The 18936-nt window shown below is 39.8% G+C and overlaps 1 protein-coding gene across 8 annotated transcripts in view; it reads left to right on the top strand.

Annotated features, from left to right (window-relative positions):
• Positions 1-18936, top strand: part of gabbr1b (gamma-aminobutyric acid (GABA) B receptor, 1b) — a 110546-nt gene that overhangs the window by 45088 nt on the left and 46522 nt on the right. For all 8 annotated transcript variants that reach the window (XM_047816135.1, XM_047816138.1, XM_047816137.1 and 5 more), the window contains one exon: positions 12440-12600. In XM_047816135.1, the coding sequence (XP_047672091.1) occupies positions 12440-12600 (161 nt within the window). The remainder of the gene's footprint in view (positions 1-12439; positions 12601-18936) is intronic.

Below are 18936 nucleotides of genomic sequence, written 5' to 3'. Positions count from 1 at the left end.
ATCCTGGGTGTGAGAATAATATACTGTTTAATGTTATTACTTCATGTATGATTGGATTGGCAGAGAGCCAATGACAACCATTTAGATGATGTAATAAAATGTTTACATAAAGACATCACTTTATTTTGTCTAAGAACCACAAACTGACCAATGAAGCTTGATCTAGTAAAAGTTAGTAATTTAATAATGATAACCGAATTTAATTTTGTAAAGAAGGCTAGAAATAGGCAACAACAACCAACTTGTACTTTTCTCCTCATAATTTTTTGGTGGTTTTTGAGTAGAAACAAACCCAAAACAATGTTGAATATGTTCATGTGTGACGTTTGATGATCATGTGATGTCTTTTGTCAAGAGTTTGTTAAAAAGGATTTCAGAGAGAAGCTGCTTTATTTAAGCAGATGTTGACTCTTAGCTGAATTTCTGTAGCGCAGACACCGTTAACGTCAGTCACCCGTTAAGCGCTGCACGCACTCGGTTATACTTTCCGGGATCTGAACTTTCTCCCTGAATGGTTTACATCCTGCTGCTATGTGCTAGACCGTCTCAGGAGCCTATTTAGTTTAATACAGCACTACTTTGATTGATCTAGTGCTGAGTATTTGTTCTTGTGCTGCTATGTTTAGTGCCAGACACTGGTAGGATTTTCCAATATCAGCCATGTCAGTTGTCTGTTATCTGTCAGTGGACATGTACTCATGTGCATATCAGAGCTAGTGCAGCTCATTCTAGCATGGACTTGTGGTCGGCTCTCGTCTCTTGCAGCACCAGAGAGGTGAATGTATTTAAAGTGACAAAACCTCAATGTTGCTGTACTTCCGATTTCTGGCTTATGGTTCGACACAGCAAATTCTGTCCTTTGGAATAAACTCTCAGTGAGTTTATTTCAACTACATTTGAAAATTTAACTCCTAACAAGAGTTTATTCAAATCATCAGCTTTCATTGTCTTAAAAAACCTAAAACGGTTTCAGGTGAAATTAATTTATACATCTACAGCATTTTTGTAGGTCCCTACATCATCCAAAGACTCACATTTGTACAACTGACCATTTAAGGGTTAAGGGCCTTGCTCAAGGTACCAGGAGAGGCAGCTTGGTGGACCTGAGATTCAAACTCACAACCTTCTGATAAGTAACACCTTAACCACTGAGCTCCTACTTCCAACCAAGACCAATATACTCTGAAAATCCCTCAGGGCATAAAAAATAGTTTATTACTATTACAGATTTCTCACAACGAAGTCCAAGATGGCGCAGTAAAGATGTAGAGCAAATAAAACCATTGACAGTTGAATAAGCCTCCACAACACCCAGTGCATGAACATCAATATATTACACCGCTTCACGGTGTCAGTACCCTTAACCCTCGTATGTTGTTCGGGTCTGTGGGACCCATATGCATAAAAATCAATAGTTTAAAAAAAAAAAAAATTGATTCCTTGTAAATTTGTTGATTTTTTTCCCACTTGTAACTTGATTAAATTTGATTTTCTTTTTTTATTACATTTTATTAAAAAAAAAAAAAAAAAAACGAGTAGCAATTTTATTACATCACATTTAAAAATAAAGGTAAAGGGCAAACATTAACCATATACTGTATGCTGTTAATATTGCTTGTAATTGGGATGAAGTAAACATCTGTAGAGTATTTTAACATAAAATTTCAGATTGTGTTGAATTAAAAACCCAAAAATGCAGCGGGTCACCAGACCCACAAACACTGGCTGAGTAACAAAAATATGAACAACATTCAAGGATTAAACACCAGCTGTAGTCTAAGTTAGAAAATATATATATATATATAATTTATTTTTTTCAAGGTTGGTGCTTAGATGTGTGTAAAATAAGGTTTTGGCTAATTATTGGAGCCATAGAGATTTTTGTTATAGAACTTTCCACACAAATTAGGTCCAGGTTATTTATACTTGTTTTTAAGCTATCTTGGAAATCTCCCAGCTCAAGTAACCAGTCAAACAGATTAAAAACTTTATGTATAATGATCTTAAGAACTGCTTTAGTGTTAGAAAGTGATAGAACTGCTCGCTTTTTCTGTCTTTTCACATGCTACTCATGGAGTAAGCTTTGGCATTTATATCAGCTAATAATGGCGGGAAAAAAACAACTGGTATTTCATTCGTTTTGTCACTGATTTAGTTACAAATGTGATGTTCCGTGCATATTGCAGCAGCCCTTTAATATCCGCAGCTGAGCCGTTTGTAATTTTCTACGGATAAAGTAATTCGTTCAAACGAGACAGAACTTGCCGCTGCTGCTACAAAATGTGTCTGTGAATGACCTTGTGTGTTTCAAACGTCTGTTCAGTACAGATATGACCAGTAAAACGTTGTGCAATTCTTGACATCTGGGTCTAGAACTATTTAACAGCAGCATGAACACTTCCAGTTAAGCTTTAGAAAGATGTGAATACAACCCCAGAGTTTTCATGCTGCTTTATTTGAACTTTTTAATCTTCATTTCCGGCATTTTCCGAATATAATATTTCCCATAACTCACGAATCAGAAGCGATTCCTTGGTGAATGCTTCATTCCTTTCTGCTGATTACAAGCCAGTACAGCACTGCAAGGTCATCACTTACCCCTCTCTCTTTATTTTTTTTTTTACTCCAAAGTCGTCTCACACTGATGATTTCGAAGGCTGCACAAGAGAGTGAGAGAAAGAGAGAGAGAGAGAGAGAGAGAGAGAGAGAGAGAGAGAGAGGTGCAGTCATGGGCCTATCATTTGTGAGCTGCAGTTTCCCCTGTCATTAGAGCTGTGATTTAACAGCGTGTCCTGCTGACCCTTTACGCCTCCATCGGCTTGTCAACTCGGCCCCGGGTTAAGTGGATTGTTGTTGGTGGTGGAGATACGGAGTGAAATGAGAGAGATATGGTGCTGGAGAAATATCATTCGCAAGACATCTTAATCCACAGCCCAATCTCATTCCTCATTTCTTCCTTCAAGTCATATAACTAACTTGTATAGCTGATGGCTGTTTGTCATATCGCTATATACACAGCTGGGTCCATTAGCATTTGGACAGAGTGTTTTTGCTCAACCAGAATGGATTTAAAATGATGCAATCCAGATGTGATGGAATTGCAAGATGTGGTTGAATTGTAGACCTTTAGGTTTAATTTAAGTGGTTTAAAATTTTAATATTTTAGGAATTTCAGCCATTTTTACAGAACAAATCAGTTTTCACAGGCTTCACAGGAAGTAATTGAACAAAATAACCTAAATATAAATATAAAGATTGATTTTGAATACTTGGAAATCCTTTGCATGAAGTCTTGAACCCATTTAAAACATAGAGTTTCCTCCCTTGAGATGTTTTTCCTGCTCTTTACTGCAACTGCCATCAGTTGCTGCCTGTTTGTTGACCTTCAGTTTTGTCTTCAGGAAGTGAAAAGCCAGCTCAGATGGATTAAAATCCGGTGACTGACTCAGTCATTTAAGAACATTATAATTCTTTCTAAAGCCTTACGAAGCTCTTGGGTTGCTTTCATTGCACGTTTTAGGTGTTTATCCATCTTTATTGTGAAGCAACGCCATAAGATTTGCTGCATTTTGGATGAATGTGAGCAGAAAATATAGCAGAACTGATCCTGCTACTTGTATCACTGTGATCTGGGGTCGCTTCCCGGGTAGGGTTAATTCTCAGTGCCAGTCCCAATGGGAGGGTTGTATCAGGCAGGGTATCCAGTGTAAAACTTGTGCCAAATCAAATAAACATGGACTGGGTGATTTGTTGTGGTGACACTGAACAGGGAGTAGCCAAATGGGGCAAGTCATTGCCTAATGGGGCAAGTCATGGCCTAATGGTTAGAGAGTCTGACTCGTAATCAAGGAATAAAGGTTGTGGGTTCGAGTCTCGGGCCGGCCACGACTGAGGTGCCCTTGAGCAAGGCACCCCAAATGCTCCCCGGGCACCGCAGCATAAATGGCTGCCCACTGCTCCGGGTGTGTGTTCACGGTGTGTGTTCACTTCTGTGTGTGTGCACTATGGATGAGTCAAATGCAGAGAACGAATTCTGAGTATGGGTCACCGTATTTAGCCGTATGTCACTTTAACTTTCACTACAAAGTCCCATCAGCATTAAACACCAGTGACCCAGTTCAACCAGTTCCATTAACAGTCACACCTGCCCTACCATCACACTGCCTCAAATGATGTGCTATGCTTTGAAACACGAGTCTTTCCTTTCCTTCTCCACACTCTTCTTTTTTCATTATTACAAGTTCACTACAAGTTCATCTTGGTTTCATCTGTCCAATCTCTCTTGTTTTCAGAACTAGTCAGACATTTATTTGTTTTTTTTTTTTTAGCAAAGTCTAATCCGGACTATCTGTTCTCGAGTGTTAAATGGTTTGTATCTTTAAGTAAACCCTCATATTCATGAAAGCATCTCTCGATTGTAGACTGTGGCAATGATACATCTATCTCATCGAGAGAGAAGGGGTTTTCTGTAATCATCCAGTTTAGTTATCTTCTGTGGCCAACCAGGTCTTTTAGTGTTGCTGAGCTTGCCTTCAAGGTCTTTTCTTTTTTTTTCTTTTTAAAGAATGGACCAAATTCTTGCTTAAGTTTCTCTCTGATTGGTCTGGGTACTTTACTTGCACTGACACCTCAGTATACTTCATATTGAAAGTTCACATGAACAGCTACCCAATGCAAAAACAAAATAAGGAAAACTACAGACGTCATAAAATAATGAGGATACAGGTCATGCCTGGCCTTATTAATCAATTGTCTATTTACTTTTAAACACCTTGAATACACTGTAAGTCTTCACTTCAATTCCATCTTCATTTCAAATCCCTTATGTGCAAATCGTGTTACTGTTCAAATACTTATGGACCCAACTGAATACACAGTACAGTATACAAGTTCATGGTAGTTACTAATATTTTTGGAACCTTCCTAACAGACTGCAGCCTCTGCAGCTCCATCATAGAGAGAATGCTGAGTCGACCGAACCCGATTTGTTACGTTATTTGTCAACGTCTTACTTCTGTTCTCTACTGTACTCCTCCTCTCCCTTGACCTGGAAATACCATCGCATCAGCCCTATTAATTCCCTCCTCTCTTATTCATTGAAACAAAGTCACGAAAAATCGAGAGCACTCTCGAAGCATGAAATAAGAGCTCGCGTGACAACACAATCATGAGAGATGCATCATAAACATGAGGGATGTCGGCACCAGAAATAGCAGAGTGCATTTGGCTGCGCTGCTCACGGCCTGCCGGGCTGATTAGAGTGTGTTTTATGGATGGGCTGCAGATCACATTAACATTATTATATCCAACGAGAGAGAGAGAGAGAGAGAGAGAGAGAGAGAGAGAGAGAGAGAGAGAGAGAGAAGCACAGAGAAAGAGAGAGAGAGAGAGAAAGTGAAATATAGAGAGGAGAGAGAGAGAGAGAGAGAGAGAGAGAGAGAAAGGGAGGAAGAGAGAGAGAGAGAGAGAGAGAGAGAGAGAGAGAGAGAGAGAGAGAGAGAAAGTGAAATATAGAGAGCAGAGTATATAGAGAGAGAGAGAGAGAGAGAGAGAGAGAGAGAGAGAGAGAGAGAGAGAGAGAGAGAGAGAGGTTGTAGAATAGACAGTAAAGAAATGAAGGATGAGCAGAAGGGGTTTATAAAAAGAAAGGAAGAGAAGTATAGTATATAGAGGGTAGTACGAGTTGGCAGGTAACATGTAGGGTTTTGAAATATCAGAAGAATGGGTGGGAAATGTGCCAGTATGATAGATGAACGTTCCAATACTGCTGATTGTGGTGCACTATGCTCTCTGCTAACAACATAACAACATGTTTTAAAGGAACTTATTTCAGCCATGAGTGTTTTCTTAGATTCCATGTTTGTTTACAAAAAACATCATTATTCATCAGTCAGGAAGATAAAAAGCCTGGACTAGTATTTCACAGTCATATATTTTCACATGACTTTAAAACACAGAGCCATGGGTAGCAAACTAGCTGGACCATGTTAGCTAATTAGCTAAAAGACAAGATGGAAAACACAAATCAAATCCCAGACCACAAATCCCAAACTGTGTAAAACTATTCAGACATTATAAATACACATACAAGAAGAGACCAGGTGTGTGAGTCTTCTTTTCCATGCTATCTTTTTTTTTGCTAGTTAAAGGTAGCCAGCTAGTTTGCTATCACTGTCTGCACAGTGCTAAGAGAGAGAGAGAGAGAGAGAGAGAGAGAGAGAGAGAGAGAGAGAGAGAGAGAGAGAGAGAGAGAGAGAGAAATTTAATTAAATCAGGGATTGTTTTTTTCTCAGCATGAGCAAAAATGTTTTATTATCATTTTGTAGCTAAACTAAGCCAAACTGTACATTTACTTTTGTAATACTCTAAAAAGCTAACTAAAGGTTAGCTTTGATTGTGCTTCATTCACATTACCATGTAATAATATCAGTGTTTGGAAATGAACTCTGATGCCCTGTTGAAGTCGACTTGAACGTGTTTTTTGGTGAATATTACTTATTATTTGATGGCTGTTAATCTCTGTATTGGGAATCAGATATTTAATGTATGTGATGATATTTTTACGAGTTTTTGTCTGCTCCAGAGGTTTGATTGAGTGAAATGAAATGAAATGAAAAAGACTGGACTGAGCGAGAGTTAATCAGCGGGGTGAGTCATTGCTCCTGAGCCAAGAGTTTTAACCATCACTGGGTTAGCGGAGGATTGAAGTGAGCAGACGCTCTAAGCAGCAGGTGTGTTATTAAGCAGCGCCTGGTCATATTTCACACTTCGATTCAGCAGAGTGGCGAGCGCGCTGGCTACCGATTTGCCACTCAACCACTGATGGCTTCCGCTGTCGTACTCGTATTGAAACGACAAACCCGAGCATGCTCTCACATGCTTGCGTGCTTGAACTCTGTGTGCTTTGCCGTTTTAGGTTCTCGCTCTGCCTTTCCACACTGTTGAGTGATCTCTCCGTTCCCTACGCACGGAGACTGCAATCTGTCAGCTACCTACGGGGAGCCAGGGAAAAACGGATGCTGATGCAATTTCAAATCCAGGAATTTAGCAACAAATGAAATTTGGTGTCAAGTGAAGCGAAACCATCGAGAGAATGCTCGCACTGTGCCGTGCAAATAAAAGGATTACTATGGTGATGAGAGGAGAAGTGTGTGCTTCTGTGCAGAAATCTTTCCACAGCAGCATTGTGGAGGAGTGGGTAGGAGGAGGGCATCCAATCAGACAACTCTACTATTTGTATGCCGCCTTCTTTTGTTTCTCCCACCTAAAAATGTCTAAAAACCATTGGGTGTGGCTCTTTTGTTTGCTCATGATTTTTTTCTGACCTGAGGGTTGACAAAAAGGCAGACGTACGCTTCCTCAGTGGCTTCTGAGTCACTGAGTGTTCATCTGGCTACCTCGACAGGTGATCGTACTGCCCAGCTGTGACCTGGCAACCTAAGCAGCAAATCGTGAAGCCCTGCTGTGACCTGGCAACCTGGGCAACCAATCGCGGTGGCCTGCTGTGACCTGGCAACCGGCAGGTCCAATTGCTCCATCCTGCTGCCAGCCTGGCAACCCATGCAACTGCTCGTGCTGCCGTATGATCATTAGCCAGCAGCCAGCTGTCAGTTCGCTCATTTCCTCTTGCCTGTGGAGGGCAGGGGAGTGTTCATTACTGCGGAAGAATTTAGATTTATCTGGCAGCTTTTTCAAAACTGAAATGGCATGTCTTAAATCTGTGACACTTGTGGCTGTCATAACACCTGTGCTACCCCTATTCTCGTTTTTTTCGAAAAAACTTTCGCCAAGCTTGAACGGTTTTAATGAACACCATATGACACATTTTATATCATTATGGGATATCACAAGCACATTAGATTTCCTTTTTAAGCTTCTTAATACTTAATACCTAATGGGTTTTATCCGGCTGTGGTCGTATTTTTTCTTGACCTTCCACATAACAACCTTCACCCTCCTTATTTATGTGACGTTGTTATAGAAATACACATGAATGCAGAGGACATTCTCAGGACGTTCCTCCGTAGAGAAATACAATGCTGTCACTGTCAGAAAGATGATGCCTGACCACTGTACAATCCTGTAATTAAGGCTTCATCTTTTTTCATCCCTTTCACCTCAGGCGTTGTGGTAATGCTTGTTAAGACGGCAGGAGTGTCTCGTGCTGCTGCAGAATCACAGCATTATCCACAAATCCGTAAGGAATAAACAAACACACCATGGATTAGGGAGTGCCACTGATTTATTCTGTTGTGTTCACTGCCACCATACTGCTTTTGTTTGGGTCGTAAGCTTCAGGGCACACCATGCTCGTTGTGATGGTTTTTGTGGTTCGTTTACGTGATTGTCAGTTGCATCACAGACACAAATTGCATTACCATGTGTGGAAACTAGACTGGAAGTCAAAACACACGCATTAAGCATATATGCGTCAAAGCGTCTGACCTCCTCCTCCTCCTCTAGGCGCCTCACAGAGCGCCATGTGACAGCTGCTGGATTTTTCTCAAGAGGAAAGACTTTCACATCAATTTTTCTCCTCCTGCTGACATCAACCTTGACATTCCTTTCAACAAAGGTGCATGGGAAGCCATACTAATTCCGATGCCACTCGGCGTAGCATGGCGTGATGCCTTTCTGAAAAGCTGAAGACACATTTCAAGTGCTTTCGAAAAAAATACAGACCTTGATTTAAAGGGTTAAATAAATCAGTCATGGAAATGAATGCCATCAAGATCATGATAGAAATAAACATCAAGGTGTAAAGATGTACTGACGGTCTACAATACATCCGGGTTTCCTTAACAGGACAAATCCATACTAGTCCACATGATCCAAACCTAACGTGCTCTGCTCTGTTTAATCCTATACATAGTAATAAATGCTAATAGTATAAATTTAACTTAATTCGACCGAGAGAGATCTAATAAAAATATTATAACTCCATTAATCAGTGTTTTTTTTTTTTTAAAGAACCAGTTAATAAGTGATGTATTATGAATTATGGATGATCACCGACCAGACTGTCTGATTAAGAAGGTGGACAGAAGGACAGTCCAAGCGCTAGTCTAGTGGCATTCGCTCTGTATTCACCGTTATAATCAGGATAAAATGGACTCTGACAATAAGCATGTATGGAAGTGAGAAACTCTCAAATAGCTTTTAATACCACCCAGTAGAACTGCTTGGTTAGTGTTTCATTTACTATAAAAGTGGGTTTAGTGGAAATATTTTAGAGAATGAAGCTTTAAAATATAAAAATTCTCTGCATTGTATAGGGATTATAAAATGTAAAGCAGAGATGGTTCACATGGTATAGGTGAACACAATAAGGAAAACAAACTAAAGACTAGACCGGGGGTGGAAACTATTAACAAAAACAAGCACTTTAGCCACAACAATGAGCACATGTCTCTTGTTGCCAAGGGAACCATGACGCAAAGCAGTGAAGGCAAGATCATGACAGCGGGGGATATATTTAATCTACAGTATATGACTTACAGATGGTTTGCTAATTGACTATCACATTATATATGTTATGTCCTCCATGATAGATATAATGCACATCTTCTTAAAGGTGGTGTGTGTATGTGTGTGTGTGTGTGTTTGTGTGTGTGTGCCTTAGATGGACTATAGCTACTGCTTTCCAGCAGAGCACTTTCCCTAAAGTGCTTCTCTCGTTTTATAAAATTACCCGTTGTTTAAGACATAGTCCAGAATGGCTAATCAGCTTTGCACCAAGATGTCGGCAGAATTTATGGAGCAAGGATCCAGAGAGTGCTCCAGGCGGCTCACGCAGAGTAAATGTGCTCGCTCTCTCCTGTGTCTCATTGTCTTGGGCAAAGTACAATTATCACAAGTTTGTGGTCTCCTTGATTTAGCAACGCATTAGTGATGCATTATTCTTTGAAACGGCTGAGTATAACAAGGCCGGGTGTTGGAAGGGCTCCGAGGGTGCAATAAATATTACAAGCATATCACTCGTTCGCAGTATGGAAAAATGCATCTGAAACAGAGACTGTGTCCTTCCTTTGCCCGATCATCGGCTGTTTGGCCGTTTAGTTAAAAAGTGTTTCAGCATTGTGGAGTTTGGTGGAAATGGGAATGTGGTGCTTCTGATAGCGTACACGAGGTGAGGAGCACACAATCAGACTTGCGGCAGCACAAGCAAACTGCAAAACTGCCTAGACGTTGTCATGGAGGAATATATGTGTGTGTGATATAAGAAAGTGTGTAAGTTTGCATATAGAAACGCACTGTATAACTATCAATCTATCTATCTATACACACACAAGGTTATACAAGCATAACCTTGTGTTTGAGTATGTGTGTGGGTGTGTGTGTGTGGGTGTGTGTATGTTTGCAAGCTTAACCTTCCAAGACCAGTTACCTCGATGCCATCATTAACGTCTAGGCAGTTTTACAGTTTGAATGTGATGGAGCATTGTGTGTGTGCGTGCGCACGCGTGTGTGTGTGCGCGTGTGTGTGAGTGTGTTGATGCAGACAAGAGGGATTGAGTACAGAAAGGTTGAAAAGGATAAATGGATGAATGTAGAAAGACTCACAGGATTAGAGAGAGAGCAGACTAATGGAATAGACAAAGAGCCAGAAAAAGAGTTCCTCAAATCAAGGTGCTGAAGACCGAGTGAGAGAGAGAGAGAGAGAGGGAGAGAGAGAGAGAGAGAGAGAGAGAGAGGAGTGCACAGGTGTCAGACCATGGCTTTTCAGATATTATTCATGACATCTATCTATGTTGAACATGTATACACCTTAGAGGGTTTAGTGAGAATATCTTCTCCGTATTGTGGAAGAGCACAATCCCTGGGGCTTAGTGAGCTGTGTGAGTGAGGATGGCGATTGTGGTGATGAAGACGTGCAGGATCGCGTAGGAGTGAGAACCCCAGAGTGATAATGCGGTTTGGCTTTGCTCTCAGCTCTGCTTAATGATCCTTGCTAAATGAAATGCTTCCATTGATTGGCAGACGGAGATAGATGGAAAGGTTTACGAGCGGGAAAAAGTGATAAGACGTGATAATTATTGCTGTTATCATTCGTATGAGTGTTCAAGAGCGAAGTGGACATTGTTTTCATGTCAGCCCTACTTTTATAATTAAATGTCCGGCATTAATTTGTACGCTGGATAAAAGCACATAAGTACCAGGTGTTGAAAAATATGAAAGCATGATGTGCGTGTCCCTTCTGAGAGATGTGGTGGAGAAATCCTGTGTCGTAGATGACAGAGAAAAGAAGGAGGAGGGAGATAAATGAGAGAGCCTGCGTTAAAGGGTTGCAAATTCAAAGTGGTTTGTGAAACAGAGAGGGAGCGAGTGTGAGCCCTCCCCTTTATCTGCCTTGCAGCTCTCTCTCTCTCTCTCTCTCTCTCTCTCTCTCTCTCTCTCTCTCTCTCTCTCTCTCTTTCTCCCTCCCTCTTTCTCTCACTCAAAACCTGGCACATTCTGCTCCTCTCCCTCAGTCTCCCTGCTGCATCCCGAGAAAGCACGGCTCTTCGTAGAACATACATTACACCGTTTCTTTTGTTCTCTTTTCTCAGCTACACGGTTTTGAGGTCCAGGCACATCGCCACCGGCTTACACACAGTTCCTTTGCTTTAACTCCAGCGTCATAGTTTCTGCAATGACATATCCTGAGGAGGGTTTAGCTTGAGTGGATTTTATTGCACTGCAGCGATTGTTGACAAAAATGTGACGCTAATTTGTTTGATAATGAACAGGAGCGATGTTCGGGAAAGCTGTGAGTACTGTATGTAGACGTGCGCAGATTTTATGTGAAGTCGATGTAAAAGTGAGGTTTTAGCAACCATATGTTGTACTACATCTGAAATACCAAAACACTTCTTTTCAGATTTTGTTTAATTGTCTAAAACTTGCATGAACATGCGTTTATGGCCTGCAGCTGAAATACAACAGCTCCGTTTAATTATCATCAACTTCTATTGACTGCCCAAATTCAATTAACTGACTTGCTGGCCTGTGCCTGTGTTAGTTATTAGCCTTATTAGCCTCCTCATGACTACTATTAATTCAGTTACACCGGTTTAACACTGAAAGAGATCTGCTCTGTCGTTTATCAGGCTCTCGAATAAACACGTTAGCCTCGGAAAACTATCCGAAACTCTTCAAATATGAAGATGTCGTAAGAGTTAGTCAGCAGTGCAACCTCCATCTCATCACTCCCTCCTCAGATAAACATCCGAAGCAGACTTAAAAATAATAATAATAATAATAATAATAATAATAATAATAATAACAACAACAATAATAATAAATAAAAATATCGCACAGAAGCCTGAAAGTGCAGACTTCCCATCACTTTGAATCATGGCTGGTCAGCGTCCTGTTGGAGTTCGGCGGATCAGGACCCCTGGTAGATTCGCACTCATCTCGCTCACTCTGCTCCTCTCCTGGTCCTGCCCTGCTTTAGGAAAGAAGAAGCTCTACATCGGCGCTTTGTTCCCCATGAGTGGAGGATGGCCTGGGGGTCAAGCGTGCCTCCCTGCCGCTCAGATGGCTCTGGACTTGGTGAACAAGAGGACAGACATTCTGCCGGACTACGAGCTCGAGCTGATCTACTACGATAGCAGGGTAGGTGATGTTTAAAATCTAAATTAAAAACACTCCAAACAACATGTTCATTCAGTTAACAGCTGTATTTATTTTGTTTAGTTTTATCTGTCTGATTAATACATTCAAGTAAGCATAGTTTATACAAAGTCAATAATATTACTAAATTACTCTCATTTACTCAGTGTGATTATTATTCTCTGGTGAGAATATTAATAATTATAGTAAATACCAGTGTGTACTTGTTGACAGATATTTACTCCTTAAAGTCATTATTATCTTATATTTTTTATATAGACGGCATTTTATTCATTATATAACTGATCTGAGCTAATCGATAGCTAGAGAGAAACAAATACAAAACATGTACTGTAGTTATTGTTGTATTTAAAGTGTCAGATTATTTGTAGGTCAGTGTGCGATTTCTCAAAGGCATTGATCTGGACAATAACCTGTCTCCACTCTATCGGTACAGTTCTATGAAGTTTCTTTCCATTAATCAAATCTTTCATCTACATCTAATTGTTGCTGTATATGTCTGAACGCACGCGCTGGCTAAGACTCGCATACACGCAGGATACATGCAGCTGTCATTCGATGCATTTCACACAGCACTGTGAAAATTTGTACTTGTTGAATGATACTAATTACGCATCCAGCGTAGGGCTGGATGTTACCTTGTCTTATTTAAAGCACGCTGTACACCGCTGGCAACTTGCTTACAATTTGTCTGAGCAATTTGTCGTTAGTTCTGATTAGTTTGATAATAAATCGTCCACAGGTGATTCATACAGCTCGTTACGTATCGTGTTGGGAATGTGTTATGATTACATAAATAATGAGAGGCTGTTCGTTATGGTGGTGGATGTTTTCCCCTGTAGATTATGTGCACTTCAATGAGATTTATTGCGACATGGGACTCTCTCTTTGATTCGCACTGCTCACGCTGTTCCTCTCACTCTCCATCTCTCTATCTCTCCCTCTCTTTCGCTCACGCTGCCGTTTCCCACCTGCTAACCTCCTCCCCCGCATAAGAGATGCCAACACACACACAAACACACACACACACACACACGATCAGACTTTGAGACTGAAAGACACACACGCACAGGCTGCAAAGAGTTAACTCGCTCTGACTGGCTGGCTTTGCTAAGAACTCCACTGTGATTGGCTGAAACCGCTCTGCATTGGAGCCCCACTTCAAAGGTATGAAGGAGGAGGAGGAGATGCTGGGGGCTGGTGGTTGGCATGGCAACAGTTACCTAGACGACTGCAGTTCAAACAAACACATAACTCCACAGATTCGTACCATAGAGAAGAGTGAGCAAGCCAGAGTGAATGAGAGAGAAAGAGAGAGTGAGACAGAGAGAGAGAAAGAGAGAGCGAGATAAAGAGCACATCCTTTTACATTTACTGTAAAAATGGGGGCAGATGAGACATTAGATAAAGCGAGGGGGTCAGTGTTATTGTGACAGAACACAGCTGAGCACGTATACGGAGAAGCACACAGACCAGACGAGGCTCTAATTTACAACTAATGCTCAGCTGGAGTTTTGAAACAAAGCATCTACAGGCTGATAAAACAGCCTTAAACCATTTCTTTTTACTTTAATATTAGATTTGTAGATTTTTATATGAAAGTAATGGCACAAATAAACACATCATATGGAACAGTTTTACTACAGCTGATGGATTTATTAAGCAGAAGAAACAAGAGATAACATTATCTCCCTGACTGTTACTTCACAGCTTTGTTACACGCTCCCATCGGACCGCTCAGAAGGTGTTGATGGTTTTTCAGCTGGAACATTTACATTAACAACTTAAACAGGGACTCAAAGGTTTCTATAAAGAGCATTTTGGGAAAGAGTCTCCTGGGTCAGTGCTTTGTAACAGACAGTAAGTTTTCCAAGAGGATATTTCACTTTAGAAACACAACAAGCTTAAAGTATGAGAAATAACAGAGGCTGGTGATGGGCCGTATGTTTCAAACCTAGAGGTGCGTCCCAAATTGCTTACCAGGATGATGCACCTAATCAACTTAAAAAAAAACAAGTGTGGAATGTTGGATACTTAATATACTCAACACTCACAACTTTGCTAATGTAGAGATAAAGGGGCGGGGCTACCAAAGGGGCTGGGTAAGAACATTTTTTCAAGTTGGCCGACAACACACCGGTTTACGAGACGTCTTATAGATGTCTTTTAAATATTTATATAAATTTATACACATTGTGACTTTAGAAAGCGAGACAGTACGACCCTTCTAACATTCATGCACCAGACACTAGAGTACATAGTGCACAGGATGGATCACCACGATAAATATTACTATAAAACAATTGCCATTTATCTGAATAAATATAAACCTTAGCGTTGAAATAAGCTGTGGTATATGAGGAATAAAACAGTTCAGGACATTTATTTTATGCCGTTACATTTTATTCTATTGTTAAAAAAGAGTAAAGTATGTACAAGAGATAATGATCAGCGCACAGAAAATATGAAGCACAGGATTTCTCTCGGGTCCGGATTTTCTTTTGTTGGAAGTAAGGGAGATTTATTTCTTAAGCACATTTAAAAGAACATCATTAATTACACAGTGGCACGGAAAACCGCTAAACACTCAAAACAAATCAAATACAGCAGGCAATCAAATCCTTTCAACTTAAATATCAGTGTGTACAAAGAACTGTTGTCATGGTTACATGTATGATGTAACTTCATTATTTTTTTTATAAACTTTAAACTTTATAAACTCTTAATATTTTAAGGTTTTCAACTTGAAAAGATGATCAAATTGTGATATAGTGGATAATGTGGATAATTCTTGCCTCACATTAGCTGGGGTAAGTGCCTTATTTTCAATGCAAATCAAAATGTAATTACTGAACAGAATTAATGGTGTGTATACGACCTATTGTGAAATTTAATCATGACAGCTAGCATAATTAATTGTTTTAACTAGATCGATATTTACGTTCCACTAGCGCTTTTGGTGCTAAATGGAAATAAGTAAAAATATTTACATGGATCTGTGCACAAAGGGATTATTTACACAATACAGTGTTTGTAGGATTTATACAGTATATGGATGGTATATATGTTCAGCACCATGGACAGCTCTACGAGGCGGATGATGACGATGGTGATGATGATAAGAAACGGAGAAATTCTTTGCGAGGACTCACCAAGCAGCAGAAGTTTATTTGGCATTCAGCACCCAGCCCCGGTGTCACCTCTGATTGTGGCCTTTCTTTAAACAGGGTGCCAACATTTATTAACCTTGATTGGACTGCAATCTAATTTCCTCAGAGTCCAGCATTAGATCAGCGAGTCACTCAGCCTGCATATGCTGCCAGGCCATTAGTGCCCTTATTGCCTCTGTTTACTTGCTTGTTTTTCTTGCCAAAGAAAATAAATCGATGTGCACAAAAGCTCATAGATTATTACGCACTAAAATCTCACGTACTGAATGTGCTCACTTGTACTGAATAATTACGTTATGTTTATTAAATAGGGGATGCGCTATCTGTAAAAGACGAGCGACAAAGCATGTTGTACATTATCCGTTGTTTCTGTGAGGCGAGTCTCAATTGCATTGTATTGCATCATGGTTAGTTTTATCTGAGGCCACTGTTTTCATAATGACAGGTTCGAGGTAAACAAGAGATTAATACGTATCCTCGGAAAAATTCAGCAGGCAGAATTTACCCAGAAGTCAAACAGAAGTAAGACTAAAAACACAGAGGAAGCAAAACTGTCACAAAACAGGTAGACAAACAAAAAAAATCCCTACGAGTTCTTTTAATACTTTGAGCTGACTGGATGTAAACCGGTGAATTCAGGTGAATGGGCTGAACTTCGTAATCTTTTATATACTTTATATTTGTGTCCACTGTAGATGCAAGAGACTGAGGTTCAGATCACTCATTTGATCCAGAAAAGCCGACACAACCACAATTAACTGTTACGTTTAGAGATAATTTGTACCGATTAAAGTTTACATCCATTTTTGTAATGCATTAGCTAGCTGATCATTCACTTGGCCTAGTTGTCATCTGCCGTGCTTGCCTTGGAGAATAAAAGTAACAGTTTATTCTCTAAGCTAACATTTATGCTAATTAGGTACTCTGAACTGCTGTAGTTAATAGCGTAATTGCAGTATCAAGCTAAAGATAACCTGTGCTTGTAATGAGAAGGTTTCGGAAATGAAGGATTAATAGGCTAGCTCATCCATTATACTGCTCAATTTACTTTTTCTTTTAAATGACTCTTTGACGGATACAAACATTTCTTACTCTTATATCCACAAATATTCAATTCAATTCAAGTTTATTTGTATAGCGCTTTTTACAATCGACATTGTCACAAAGCAGCTTTACAGAATAAAAATATAGAACAAAAGGTTTTATAAAAGGCTAAGTACGGTCACCCAAACTCAGAATTCGTTCTCTGCATTTAACCCATCCAAAGTGCACAAACAGCAGTGAACACACACACACCGTGTACACACACCCAGAGCAGTGGGCAGCCATTTATGCTGCGGCACCCGGGGAGCAGTTGGGGGGTTCGGTGCCTTGCTCAAGGGCACCTCAGTCGTGGCCAGCCTGAGACTCGAACCCACAACCTTAGGATTACGAGTCAGACTCTCTAGTCTGACTCGTAATCCTAAGGTTGTGGGTTCGAGTCCATTAGGCCACGACTTGCCCCATAAAGAATAATATAAAGATTAATAAATATATAACATTGTATGCTGTAGTTACTGAATAAATCATAATAATTGCTGAATAATACAATACGTGCCTGTGTTATAGTAGATTCAGACATGTTACTATATAAACAGTTGGGAATTTAATGGGGAAAAAGATATGATTGGACATTCCGTTATAGGAAAATAATCAAAAATAGACTAATATGATATGATGTTGCCTGATGAAAAGTTTCAACATTTTTCTGTAACGTTAAGTTTTTAGATCGATACAAGAATGACATATTGTATTTTTGTCTATTTATAGTTACATGTCAAGCTGTGATGTATAAAAAAATTATACATTGCACATTTTGACCATTTATAGTAATAATTAATGCTGTGAAGAGAAAAAAAAAAGGTACATGCTACATTTTGTCCATTTATAGTTACAGTACACTTAATGTTCTGAAGCATCCACAAGCATCACGTTATCTCCTATTACTGCTTACACTGTAACAGCTATAAACAGTCCTTTGCTCATCAGCCTCTTCTTTTTTTTACTCTCTCTTGAAGTTAATTTAGACCAAAAAGTGTACACTTCCTGTTTTGAAGTCTCTTCCATGGAAAAAAACGTAACCTTAAGCTCAAAGTGCTCACACTGACATCGATTTAGTTTAATGTCGGTTGTTAAATTTACTTTTATGTGAGTTTCTGTCATACGCTCATAGGCAGTGAGTTAAGTGCTAGCGTTCACATGGAAATGGAATGAAATTAGTGCTTTAATATAAGCATGGGATATGAATGAGTGTCAGAGATGTTGTTAGAGTACATTATTATTAGACCAATGAGGTGAGAAATAGTGCAAAAAAGTCTCTGTTAATTGTCTATATATAATGCAGTTACAATTAATTTGATTAACACCACTGAGGTGACTGTGGTGAGGAAAAACTCCCTTAGATGGAAGAGGAAGAAACCTTGAGAGGAACCAGACTCAAAAGGGAACCTCATCCTCATTGGGTGACACTGGTGGGTGTGATTATAAACTGTTATAAACACCGGAGTGTGTTTTTATGAATAATGTTCTTTCTACAGTCAGATACAGTCTGATGATTGTGCATTGATGAGGAGGTTGTTGTCCTTAAAGACGACATGCAATTGGCATCTGCTCTTTGAATGTCTGAATACTAATGAAGAGGAATCTAACTGGAGCTGGTACATCTCTAGATGCCTTGGGAGGAATAGAAAAAAGAAGCAAGTACAAAGGAATTAGCGTAGCTGCTGCTTATAATGTTCACCAGCACAAGATGATGATGTGCATTTGATCAGATCTACAGGCAATTATGAAAGGTTATGGGATGTATTATGTGTATTGCCTGGCTAAAGAGATACGTCTTAGTAGACTTTGATATTCTGCGAACTACAGTACCATAACTCCTGAGTTTTGTGATCTGGAAGTAAAAGTGCTGGAACGGTGCTTAAAACTCATTTCAGCTCATCTCACCTCTACCATGTCAGCGTCGCTTTCCCACTAATAACTGGAAAGTCATGGTCCTGGGGGACTGACTAGAGCGTGGCTAACAAATTGTGCATAGAAACAAATGGGCTACAGTCAATAAGTACATTGTGACCTAATGCTTATCGTAGATTTAGAGAGAGAGAGAGAG

The sequence above is a fragment of the Tachysurus fulvidraco genome, chromosome 7, assembly GCF_022655615.1.
Source record: "Tachysurus fulvidraco isolate hzauxx_2018 chromosome 7, HZAU_PFXX_2.0, whole genome shotgun sequence".
Lineage (NCBI taxonomy): Eukaryota > Metazoa > Chordata > Actinopteri > Siluriformes > Bagridae > Tachysurus > Tachysurus fulvidraco.
This window is presented reverse-complemented; position numbering and strand designations above follow the sequence as displayed.